The sequence below is a fragment of the Nerophis lumbriciformis genome, linkage group LG11, assembly GCF_033978685.3.
Source record: "Nerophis lumbriciformis linkage group LG11, RoL_Nlum_v2.1, whole genome shotgun sequence".
NCBI lineage: Eukaryota > Metazoa > Chordata > Actinopteri > Syngnathiformes > Syngnathidae > Nerophis > Nerophis lumbriciformis.
In genome coordinates, this window is record NC_084558.2 from 54,680,687 (window position 1) to 54,694,656 (window position 13,970).

General features: G+C 35.4%; 1 protein-coding gene across 4 annotated transcripts in view; it reads left to right on the forward strand.

Annotated features, from left to right (window-relative positions):
- The window catches only part of mrrf (mitochondrial ribosome recycling factor), a 45,010-nt gene that overhangs the window by 14,014 nt on the left and 17,026 nt on the right, over positions 1–13,970 (forward strand). For all 4 annotated transcript variants that reach the window (XM_061966042.1, XM_061966043.2, XM_061966041.1 and 1 more), the window contains one exon: positions 9,428–9,546. In XM_061966042.1, coding sequence (XP_061822026.1) covers positions 9,428–9,546 — 119 coding nt within the window. The remainder of the gene's footprint in view (positions 1–9,427; positions 9,547–13,970) is intronic.

The following is a 13,970-nucleotide window of genomic DNA, read 5'->3' on the forward strand; positions in this document are numbered from 1 at the left end:
TTGTACTCCAACTCTCCACAACTTATTTCCTCCCACCCAACTTGACTCAAAAGGAAGAAAAGACCAACTTTGGACAATAAGTTGACACTCTGCAGAACTGCTTGCTGATATCAGAGCGATATCAATATTGTATCGGGACTCCCTAATTAAGGAAGATTGCTTCCTTATATGGTCAATCTCGCAATGTCCTGTCCTTTTTTTCAACCCCCCGTCCTTCCAAGCTCACATTCATCCTTCATCTTGGTAATGCTCTGGCTTCCCCTCAAACACGGCCAATTAGACAAGAAAGTCGCCGTCCATCTGCTCGCTCCCCGCCTCCGTCCATCTCCGCCTCGCTCTCCTGTCCAGCTGCACGCTAATCCAGCCAGGCAGCAGGATTTAGGTCTGATGATGATCGGCCTGACGTCACTTTCTCATCTGGCTGTAATCAGGGTTACGAATAAGAGATGGTTGCCATGGAAACTTGCATGCAGCATCTAGTTGTTGAAGATATCGGCAGATGTAAACAGTGATGTACTGTGTCAATACATGTTTCATTTAGTTCCATTTTTTACTTTTATAAGATGAGATTGTTGGTGGCTTTTTGAAAGGTAGGATATTTAGATGTGTTGAAAAAGAACAACAATGGAACAAATATTGGATTTGAATGTTGTTGCTACGATTAGTCCAGATAATGGGAAAATAGGGTAAAACAAGTTGAATGGAAGGTAGAAGAAGGTGAAAGGTAAACAGAGGTAAAATAAGTAAATACAGGGTCAAATAAGGTTTAAAAAAAGGTAAATAAAAGGTCAAATAATTAGATAGAAAGCACAGGAAGGTAAAATAAGTTAATTAAAAGGTACATAGAAGGTAAAAGGTAATGAATGATAAAATAAGTTACATTGGGTGGAAAAAAAAGGTACATACAAGATAGAATAAGTAAATAAATGGTGAAAGAAGGTAAATAAAAAGGTAAACATTTTTTTTTTTTAAAGTTACATAAAGGTAAAATAAGTAAATATGGGGTAAACAAAGGTCAATGAAAGTCAATATGAAGGTACAAGAAGGTAGATAAAAGGTAAAAGAAAGAATATAGAAGTTAAAAGTGAATACAAAGTAACACAAGTAAATAAGTTGTAAAATAAAAAGTAAAAGAAAAATGTATTTAAAGTTAAAGTACCAATGATAGCCTCACACACACACACACTAGGTGTGGTGAAATTTGTCCTCTGCATTTAACCCATCCCCTTGTTCACCCCCTGGGAGGTGAGGGTAGCGGTGAGCAGCAGCGGTGGCTGCGCCCGGTAATCATTTTAGGTGATTTAACCCCCAATTCCAACACTTGATGCTGAGTGCCAAGCAGGGAGATAATGGCTCCCATTTTTATAGTCTTCGGTATGACTCGGCCGGGGTTTGAACTCACAACCTACCCATCTCAGGGCGGACACTCTAACCACTAGACCTCTGAGTAACACAAGTAAATAGGTTGTAAAATAAGGTACATAAAAGGTAAAAGAAAAAGGTAAGTAAAAGAAGGTGAATAAAAAGGTAAATAAAAGGTAAAAGAATGTAAATGAAAAAGGTAGATGGAAGGTAAATAAAAGATAAAAGAAGGTGAAAATGTAAATAAAGATAAATAAAAGGTAAAACAATGTAAATAAAAATGTAAATAAAGATAAATAAAAGGTAAAATAATGTAAATAAAGATAAATAAAAAGTAAAAGAATGTAAATAAAAATGTAAATAAAGATAAATAAAAAGCAAAAGAACGTAAATAAAGATACATAAAAGGTAGAAGAATGTAAATAAAGATAAATAAAAGGTAGAAGAATGTAAATAAAGATAAATCAAAGGTCAAAGAATGTAAATACAAATGTAAATAAAGATACATAAAAGGTAAAAAATGTCAATAAAAATGTAAATAAAGATAAATAAAAGGTAGAAGAATGTAAATAAAGATAAATAAAAGGTAAAATAATGTAAATAAAGATAAATAAAAGGTAGAAGAATGTAAATAAAGATAAATAAAAGGTAAAATAATGTAAATAAAGATAAATAAAAGGTAGAAGAATGTAAATAAAGATAAATAAAAGGTAAAATAATGTAAATGAAGATAAATAAAAGGTAAAATAATGTAAATAAAAATATTAAATAAAGATAAAAAAAGGTAGAAGAATGTAAATAAAGATAAATAAACGGTAAAAGAATGTAAATAAAGATAAATAAAAGGTAGAAGAATGTAAATAAAGATAAATAAAAGGTAAAAGAATGTAAATAAAGATAAATAAAAGGTAAAATAATGTAAATAAAAATGTAAATAAAGATACATAAAAGGTAAAAGAATGTGAATAAAGATAAATAAAAGGTCAAAGAACGTAAATAAAGATAAATAAAAGGTAGAAGAATGTAAATAAAGATAAATAAAAGGTAGAAGAATGTAAATAAAGATAAATAAAAGGTCAAAGAATGTAAATACAAATGTAAATAAAGATAAATAAAAGGTAGAAGAATGTAAATAAAGATAAATAAAAGGTAAAATAATGTAAATAAAGATGAATAAAAGGTAGAAGAATGTAAATAAAGATAAATAAAAGGTAAAATAATGTAAATAAAAATAAATAAAGGTAAAATAATGTAAATACAAATATTAAATAAAGATAAATAAAAGGTAAAAGAATGTAAATAAAAATGTAAATAAAGATAAATAAAAGGTGTAAGAATCTAAATAAAAATGTAAATAAAGATAAATAAAAGGTAGAAGAATGTAAATAAAGATAAATAAAAGGTAAAAGAATGTAAATAAAGATAAATAAAAGGTAAAAGGATGTAAATAAAGATAAATAAAGGGTAAAAGAATGTAAATAAAGATAAATAAAAGGTAGAAGAATGTAAATAAAGATAAATAAAAGGTAGAAGAATGTAAATAAAGATAAATAAAAGGTGAAATAATGTAAATAAAAGGTAAAAGAATGTAAATAAAAATGTAAATAAAGATACATAAGAGGTGAAAGAATGTAAATAAAGATAAATAAAAGGTCAAAGAATGTAAATAAAGATAAATAAAAGGTAGAAGAATGTAAATAAAGATAAATAAAAGGTAGAAGAATGTAAATAAAGATAAATAAAAGGTCAAAGAATGTAAATACAAATGTAAATAAAGATACATAAAAGGTAAAAGAATGTAAATAAAGATAAATAAAAGGTAAAATAATGTAAATAAAAATGTAAATAAAGCTAAATAAAAGGTGAAAGAATGTAAATAAAAATGTAAATAAAGATATAAATAAAAGGTAGAAATGTAAATAAAGATAAATAAAAGGTAAAAGAATGTAAATAAAGATAAATAAAAGGTAGAAGAATGTAAATAAAAGGTAAAAGAATGTAAATACAGATAAATAAAAGGTAAAATAATGTAAATAAAGATAAATAAAAGGTAAAATAATGTAAATAAAAATGTAAATAAAGATAAATAAAAGGTAGAAGAATGTAAATAAAGATAAATAAAAAGTAAATAAAGATAAAAGATCACAGAATGTATCCTCTCAGGACATTCAATGGATCACATTTTTGTCTAAGACGTGTTTGTAATCTCATGTAGAGACAAGAATAACTGTTGTAAGTGGAGGTTTTAGCACATTAGTGATGTGTTCCCCGAGACAAATGGTGTGAGTAAACGCTAACAGATGTGAAGGTGCACACACAGGAACATGAATATGGACACAAATGACCTTTTATCGGCAGCTTTGCACTTCCTCCGCGTCTGACCGCCACTTGCAGCGCCGCCATTCAAACGCTGGTGTGGAGGAAATGAAAAAGGCAGGGATGGAGTGATGGAAGGCAGAGGTGGAAGAGAAGGAAACGTCTGAGGTTAGCCAGATGGAGGAGAAAGTGGGGGCGCAGGTCAACACACCTCCAAATGTTTGGAGACTTGCTATCCAATGGGGAAGTGTCTCCAAACTTTTGTTCACTCTAGCCCTGGACCAGGGCTATTTCATGTTCTCAAGGCCAGGGACCCCCAAACTGATAAAGGACCATACTAAGCTCAACTCCATTCATGAATTCACCCTATTTTCTGCTTTTTTCCAATGCTTTGCTCCCTGCGGCTTTTAAAACGGTGCAGCTCATTTTTATGGATGTTTCATATTCAGCAAATAGTTTTCACATTAAACTGACAGAGACACCGAAAATGTAACGCGATTCTCGATTCAAAAACGACATTTTCCCGATTCAAAAGGATTGTCTATTCATTCAATACAAAGGATTTCAGCAGGATCTACCCCAGTCTGCTGACATGCAAGCAGAGTAGTAGATTGTATCATTGTAAAGGACAATGTTTTATCAACTGATTGCAATAATGTACATTTGTTTGAACTATTAAATGAAGCAAAAATATGACTTATTTTACCTTTGTGAAAATATTGGACACAGTGTGTTGTCAAGCTTATGAGATGCCATGCAAGTGTAAGCCACTGTGACACTATATATTCTTAAACAGGGTGGATAAATAGTCAAGTTTGTACATTGAAGTGTCTAAATATTTGGAAATGACTGGAATTGATGATTAACAATTGATTCCAGAAAAAGGAGTGAGTACAATTCATTGTGATACCAGCGCTGGAGCGAGAGAACCGATCTATCTAAAAGGTCAGAGCCATCTGTAAATTGGTTGCCCGTCTCTCAGGCTTTTGTCCACCGACGTTGCAAGCTTTTGACCACAAACTTAGTGAGATTCTTCCTGGGGCAGAATCTGTCTCTCATCATGCTCGTCTAAATTAGAAGGCCGATAAAACGACATCAATATGTATCGCGATAAACATGTTATCATATCAGTATGAAATGCGTACGATAAAACGTGTCATACATTTATTTATAGTAAGGCTGCAGCTAACGATTATTTTTCTATCGATTAATCTATAGATTTTTTTTTTTTTTCGATTAATCGGTTAATCTATAGATTTTTTTTTCGATTAATCTATAGATTATTTTTCCTTTTACCGATTATTTTTTTTATTTAAAATGAAGATGAAAAAATAAATGTAGGCCAGTTTTTTCAAAAGGCATGGCTTTTATTTACAAAAAAAAAAGTATGTCCACTCAGTCAACATTGACAACAACATGACAAAATATTCTGTAACAATGTAAACATTTAAAACTTTTAACATTTAACAAAATTAAAAGTAGCTTATTTGCTTTTTAATGTGCAAATATAAAAGTAAACATCCAGTGCAATCTTAATATTCTGCAATAGTATAAGCATTTCAAAAGTAAAAGTATTGCTTATTTGCTAAAATGTGCAAAAATAAAGATAAACATCCAATACAAAAAAGTGCAAAACGAAATATTCTGTAACAGTGTAAACATTTCAACAAAAGTAAAAGTATTGCTTATTTTGCTTAATAACACAACAATGATAGTATGATTAAAGTGAAAGTCAATTGTTGGTTTGTACATAGTATATGTAACTGTTAATGTTGTAAAAGGTATTTGCACAACTAATTAACGTTAGCGTTAAAGAGGAGCGCATCTTTGTAAACACTGAACAGGCACGCCAAACGCGCCTCTCAGAGCGAAACAGTGTTTTAGTTTATGAATTTACAACGCAGATACAAATGACACATTCATGTTTTTGTGTAATGATGACAACGTATACTCACGCGGACGATTGACTAGTTGATGGTGATGGCAAGAACGCTGTCGGGTGTTTTCTTTTCAAATGTTCGTTTATAGCCGTTGTGCATACAACAACATTATTAGCAGAGGTGGGTAGAGTAGCCAGAAATTGTACTCAAGTAAGCGTACTGTTACTTTAGAGATTTATTACTCAAGTAAAAGTAAGGAGTAGTCACCCAAATATTTACTTGAGTAAAAGTAAAAAGTATATTGTGAAAAAACTACTCAAGTACTGAGTAACTGATGAGTAACATACACATATATATATATATATATATATATATATATATATATATATATATATATATATATATATATATATATATATATATATATATATGTCTTAATAAGGTTATCCAAAAAATAGTGCTCGATACCGTAGTAGAGCGCAATATATGTATGTGTGGGGAAAAAATCACAAGACTATTTCATCTCTACAGGCCTGTTTCATGAGGGGGGTACCCTCAATCATCAGGAGAAATCTCCTGATGATTGAGGGTACCCCCCTCATGAAACAGGCCTGTAGAGATGAAATAGTCTTGTGATTTTTTCCCCACACATATATATATATATATACACACACATATATATATATATATATATATATATATATATATATATATATATATATATATATATATATATATATACACATATATATATACATACATTGATATATACAGTATATAATTTATATTTATTTATTTTGCCGTTTTTGTTTACATGTTAAAGGTGTTTTAATGAATATACATGCATGTTTAACACATATAGATTCCTTTCTTTCATGAAGACAAGAATATAAGTTGGTGTATTACCTGATTCTGATGACTTGCATTGATTGTAATCAGACAGTAGTGATGATAACGTCCACGTTTTCAAATGGAGGAGAAAAAAAGTTCCTCCTTTCTGTCTAATACCACATGAAAGTGGTTGGTTTTTGGTATCTTATTTGTCCAGCTTCCATATTCGTTTTTATACACTTTACAAGAAATACATTGGCGGCAAACTCCGTAGCTTGCTAGCTTGTTTGCGCTGGCTTTCGGAGACTCTTATTTTGAAAGCGCGGTGCGATGGAGCGGCACTTTTATTGTGAAGACAGGAACTGTGCAGTCAGTCTTTAGGCTTTTGACGGGATGTACGGTTGAAATAAAAAGTAGTCTTTTTTCCTTCACACTTTTGATTGATTGATTGAAACTTTTATTAGTAGATTGCACAGTACAGTACATATTCCGTACAATTGACCACTAAATGGTAACACCCCAATACGTTTTTCAACTTGTTTAAGTCAGGTCATGTGACCACCTGGCTCCGTTTGATTGGTCCAACGTCACCAGTGACTGCATCTGATTGGTGGAACGGAGTGAAACGTCACCAGTAAGGCAGGCACTATGAAGGTCTGTCTGACAGACCAAAACAAATAAAGCGTGCATTAACAGATGGATCAAAATGAGTAGCGAGTAGCGAGCTGAATGTAGATAAAAGTAGCGGAGTAAAAGTAGCGGAGTAAAAGTAGCGTTTCTTCTTAGGCCGTTTATTGAAATACTCCCACACTTTTGACAACTTTTGGCGTGCTTTTTTCCCCTCGCTCGCATCGTCTGCTTTGCGCTCCGCCATGACGGTAGTGTGACGTAAATATGCGACGCGTCGAAGCACAAAAACGGCGTGGACGTATTTACGTAACCGATGACGTCGTTTCAGCCCTAATTTATAGCCCTGCCACTAAACCTACAAATACTTGTTCTTCTCTGGTTTACATGTTCACACTCTTTTCTTACACTTTATGAAGTACTTCTTACACATGTTGTATTGTTAAGTGTTTATTGTGATTGACATTGTTTTCTGTCTTGATCAATCAGAGGAAAGTTACATTTGAAGTCAAAGCGTTGACATTCATTCCATTTTTCTCCTGGTCCATATTTCCATAGGTCAATCAAAATGACCATTTATTATCAATATCAACCAGTATAAAAAACATATATCATGATACTGTTTCCAGCCCTAAGTCCAAGGGTTTGATACACTGGGAACCGCTTCCGGACAAGAAAGAACTCAAAGCCTCAAACTAATTTGGACGGGTCAAATCATGGCATGGTAACTTCAAAACACAACTACGACAACTTCAGACTGTTTTCTTTGTTTTACTCGGGCCCAAAATAGAACACTCTGGAATAATCCTCTTGACCAAACACTGCAAGTTAGTTGGAAATTTTGAGTAAAAAAAATCAAAAACACAATGAAGTCATCTCAGCGTATCTACAAAGTAGTTACACTGTAAATCACAGCCCATCTAGGATTGAAGAAAAACGAAAGAAATAACTCCTCTATGTGACTACCTCATTTGTCATTTCCACTCTTCACTTTCTTTACATTTGCACAGAACTTTGTCAAGGTGCACAGTAGTCTTGTCCTCATACCAATATTTTGGTACCGGTACCAAAATGTATTTCGACACTTTTCTAAATAAAGGGGACCACAAAAAAATAGCATGATTGTCTTTATTATAACAAAAAGTCTTAGTGTACATGAAACATATGTTTATTATTGTCATTTAGTCCTTCAATAAAATAGACAACTTGTCTTTTAGTAGTAAGTAAACAAACAAAGACTCCAAATTAGCAACATATTGTGTCATTTATACACCTATTATTTTCTACACATTATGAAGGACAAACTGTAAAAATGTATTATTAATCCACTTGTTCATTTACTGTTAATATCTGCTTATTTTCTGTTTTAACATGTTCTATCTACACTTCTAATAATCACTTATTCTTCTCTTCTTTGATACTTGACATTAGTTTTCGGTGATACCACACATTTGGGTATCGATTCGATACCAAGTAGTTACAGGATCATACAATAAAATATAATACCTCATAAACCAATACTGATGAAGAAATACCGATGTAAAGGGTAGGTGTCGCGCTGTTTTCTGTTTGAACATGTTCTATCTACACTTCTGTTCAAATGTAATAATCACTTATTCTTCTCTTCTTTGATACTTTACATTAGTTTTGGATGATACCACACATTTAGGTATGGATGTGATACCAAGTAGTTACAGGATCATACATTGGTCATATTCAAAGTCCTTATGTGTCCAGGGACGTATTTACTGACTTTATAAGTGAAGTGAATTATATATATATATATATATATATATATAATGAATTAAAAAAAAAGGAAAACAGATTTTGTGACAATAAAAAATATCGATGCAATCATAGCAGTATCAACTACATACGCTATTGTACTTGGTATCATTACAGTGGATGTCAGGTGTAGATTGTTTACATTGTGACGCCGGTGAGCTATTGTATCCTCCTACGGTGTGTAGTGAAGCATGTTTAGCTATTCCTCCTCCTCCAGTGATAATGATACCTGTAAGAAAGCTAAAACACTGTGGATGGACGTTAGCCGCTAGCTAGCTAGCCATGTCTTAAAGCAGCTCTTCCTGAGGGTGTTTCAGTGTTATAACTTCACCTTTATCTTGACTTTTTACACCAAAATGCATCCATTCTCCCTTTTCTGTCTACACACTGTGTCTGCTTGTAAGTACTCTGTGTGTGTGCGCTGCCGAACATGCTCTTCTGCTCTTAAAAACCAGCAGAAAACATGACGTCATGCCCGGGAAGCGGTACTTTTCAAACAGAGTGTAGTACCGTTTTTGATTCATTAGCTTGCCTGTCAGAATTGCTATTGCGACATCCAGTGGCCACATGTAGAACAGCAGTCTGTGTACACGTCCCTAACAAGGAGCATCTTCACCTGTGTGTAGGAGCTCTGGACCACATCCTGGTGTCCACCCAAGACGGGAAGTTCCCTCTCAACCAGCTGGGCCAGATCTCCATGAAATCCCCTCAGATGATCCTGGTCAACATGAGCAGCTTCCCTGAGGTAACACAACACAACAACAGACACACACAGGTGGAACCTTTCCATCCCTGACGCTCATTTTCAAAAGCAAACCGGCTGTGCAGGACTCGATGAAGCCTGAACTTAAAGCGTATCGCACACGCTAATTGAGGGATGACTCCAGGGATAAGGAACCTTTGTTGTGCGGTGAAAGATTGCAGGAGAAGTTGTGTTCACAATGTGTGTGTGTGTGTACCTTCTCACCCAAGAGCAGATGACCTCATCTCACCCCCAGGATAGGAAGGAATTCATTATTTTCTTTTTTTAAAGTCTTTCTTTAGCAACATGACGCTGTGCTAATTAGAGGCTTATGCTGGCCAGGCCTCCAGTCAAAAGTTCTTTTTTGATTGTCAAATCTGACAATAAAAGCCATAAAATGCACAAATGTGCAGGAAAAATTGCTCTAATTTGCCTTTAAAAAGGAGATTTCGACCTGGCGTTTATAGAAAAAAACAGTTTTTTGGTAGAGGATGCACCCGGCGACTAAATTTGAGCATATATGTATATATATATATATATATATATATATATATATATATTATATATATATATATATATATATATATATATATTTATTTATTTATATAGGTGTGTATGTGTACGTACGTACATATGTATATATATATATATATACCGTATGTGTATATTTATATATATGTACAGTATATCTATATATGTGTATATAATGTATAAATGTGTATGAGTATATATGTGTGTGTGTGTGTATGTATATATATATATATATATATATATATATACAGTATATGTGAATGTGTATGTATGTATGTGTACGTACATACGTATGTATGTATGTATATATGTATGTATGTGTACTAGAGATGCGCGGGTAGGCAATTATTTAATCCGCAACCGCATCACAAAAGTCGTCAACCATCCGCCCGATCTAACATTTAATCAGAACCGCACCCGCCCGCCATCCGCCACCCGCCCGTTGTTATATATCTAATATAGACGATGCAAGGCATTAGTGAGGTTATAAACCTTTTGCCTGTTAAAGAAAGGAGACTGATCCAATGCAGCAGAGACATTCAATGCGTGCCACGCTGTCACGGCCCAGACGCACACCAGTGCGCAATCATATGGGAGCCGCGCTGAGCGCACCTCCAAGCGCATGGAGGTGCGATGTCCCTCGCACCCGCGGCTGCTCCACCCGGGCTCGCGCCCGAGGCGGCCATCCTACTTGTCGCGGCCTAGCCCTCGCGGCTCTCGCTGCCGGCGACGGCAGGGTATGGGCCCGACGCTCCAGCGCCATCCATTTTCAGGGCTAGTTGATTGGGCAGGTGGGTTGTTACACACTCCTTAGCGGGTTCCGACTTCCATGGCCACCGTCCTGCTGTCTATATCAACAAACACCTTTTCTGGGGTCTGATGAGCGTCGGCATCGGGCGTCTTAACCCGGCGTTCGGTTCATCCCGCAGCGCCAGTTCTGCTCATCACTCTCTGCTCACACTCGGCTCACCAGGGTGAGCCCCACCCCTTTCGTGAGCGCACTGCGCGCGGAGTGACCCCTGTTACGCGCCCCCGGCAACGGGGGTGGCGGGCAGGTAAGCTGCGCGGGCGGAGCGCGTGGAGTGACCCCTGTTACGAGCCGGTGGCGGGCAGGTAAACTTTCTTACCTGCTGCGCGTGACGCCGGACGAGGCGGGGTGTCGGTGCGGTGGGCGTGGTGGTGACCCTGGACGTGCGTCGGGCCCTTCTCGCGGATCACCTCAGCTACGGCTCCCGGTGGGGCCCTCTCGGAGGAAGGGGCCTCGGTCCCGGACCCCGGCGAGGCGTCCCTTCTCCGCTCCGTAAAAGTGTCCATCTCTTTTTTTCTTTTCTTCTTCTGTTGTGGCATATGCTGCAGGTGCCTGCTCGTTTTTCCTATGTGGGTAACAACATTTAACTATGTATATATATTTACCAATTGGTTTAACTGCCACCCACCTGAATCTATTTAAAATCTAATTTCTTTTTTATTTCAACCGCCCGACCCGACCCGCGGATAAAATCTAATTTTTTTTTATTTCAACCGCCCGATCCGCGGATAATCCGCGGACTCCGCGGTTGTATCAGCAAACCGCGCATCTCTAATGTGTACACATATACATATGTGTTTATATAATGTGTATGTACAGTATATAAAAAATAAATAAATGTACATATACACACATACATATATACTATGACATATATATATATTTGTGTTTTTTTATCCTATTTGTATTCACATTTCTGGTTGATTGTTGTGACATGTAGTACTTTAAGCGTATACACCCCAGGCAGGGTAGAACAATTGTGTACTCACATTTTTGTCAGGGTTGTGAATCTTTGGGCACCGAACGATTCCGTCTGAACCCGATTCCCTGGGTGACGATTCCATTCCACACAAATGTATTCTGGCAGTGTAATACTCCTATAATGAAACAGTTTGCAGGTCAGAAAACATCTTTCTGGTTGCCTAAAACTGCATTTACAACTGATTCTTACAAAAACATATTACCGGTAATAGTAAAAATATGTTGAAATATTATGAATCTGTTTAGATCAAGGATGAAAAAGATTTTTCCATTTTTGGGTGCACCCCTAAGTTTGATCATCTCCTCATTTTTATTTGAGTTTTATTGACTCTTTTTGTTGATGCATTATATTTTGTAAATATGGCTCAAATCCTCTTGGCAACATTTTTCCTGGTGATGTCACAGCCAAGGCATGGAAACATGGAATGTTTACAATGAAAACATGAAATCATAGCCAATATTCCAGAAGAGAGTAATATTTGTATACATTGAAATGACCTTTTAATTGTACATGATACTTGTTTCCTTGACAACCTAAAATGACGAGCCAGTCTTTTGAAGGGTGAACACTGGCAAGACCCTCCAGGTCTGCTAAGTGTTCCTCCAACCGCAGACCACCGTGTTCCACCCGGCCTCTAATGACGCCCTCCATTACAACACGCCCTCCAATTGTTGGCGTCACCAGCACACCTTCCACATTCTCTCAGTGCGTGTCTTTCATCTCCGCTCCCAGTCTCCGCTTTTCCTTCCAACATATTAACGAGAACCCGACCAGAGAGAGTCCGCTTGGTTTTTATTCCCCCTCAGCCCCCGGTTCCGGTCATGAGAGCGGAAGCGGCGATGGAGAGCGATCAAACCGAGGTATGCGCCGAATCTATCACCCGGGAGAGAAACAAGAGCTGCAGGAATTAATTCAAGGCACACAAATAATAAATTCCTTTAATCTGGCCGACGTTTCTTTCGTCCCGGTGGAAAACACCAGAAGTCTGAAAAGAAAGGAGAGAACATGCATTTTTTGACGCACCTTTAAACTCTCTGGAATGCTCCGTCAAAGGGAGTTTGCACGCAGCCAATTGCCATCTTTTCAGCAACGCTCTTTTATGATAGCAATGTTACTTTCCTCGCCACCCTGCCCTGGCACGTGACTTGGTGGACACAGCTGGAATAAAAGAGATTCATTCCAGAAGGCGCAGAATGACTCAGAATATTACAAGAGTCACGCCTTCAATACATTTGCAAGTTTATATGTGGAAAAATAAGATTTAGGGTAATTAATTTTGGGGAATTTTGCCCATTTCTCACAATCATTATGAGAGACAAGAACACACATTTTTGATTTTTATTTTTTTTTAAGGATTTGTAAGATGATAAAAAACACTTGCAAGATGTGACTGAGTCACCTTCAAAGTCTCTAAAACAACTTTAACATTTTATATACACACTGCTAGTATATATATATAATGTAGTAACAGACACCTTCATAATAATATGTAATATGTACAATATACACTCTGTTAGTATATATATAATGTAGTAACAGACACTTTCATAACAACATGTAATATGTACAACATACACACTGCAAGTATATATATAATGTAGTAATAGACACCTTCATAACAATATGTAATATGTACAATATACACACTGCAAGTATATATATAATGTAGTAACAGACACCTTCATGACAAGATGTAATATGTACAATATACACACTGCAAGTATATATATAATGTAGTAACAGACACCTTCATAACAATATGTAATATGTACAATATACAAGTATATATATAATGTAGTAACAGACTCCTTCTTAATATGTAATATGTACAATATACACACTACAAGTATATATATAATGTAGTAACAGACACCTTCATAACAATATGTAATATGTACAATATACACACTGCAAGTATATATATAATGTAGTGACAGACACCTTCATAACAATATGTAATATGTACAATATACACACTGCAAGTATATATATAATGTAGTAACAGACACCTTCATAACAATATGTAATATGTACAATATATACACTGCAAGTATATATATATAATGTAGTAACAGACTCCTTCTTAATATGTAATATGTACAATAT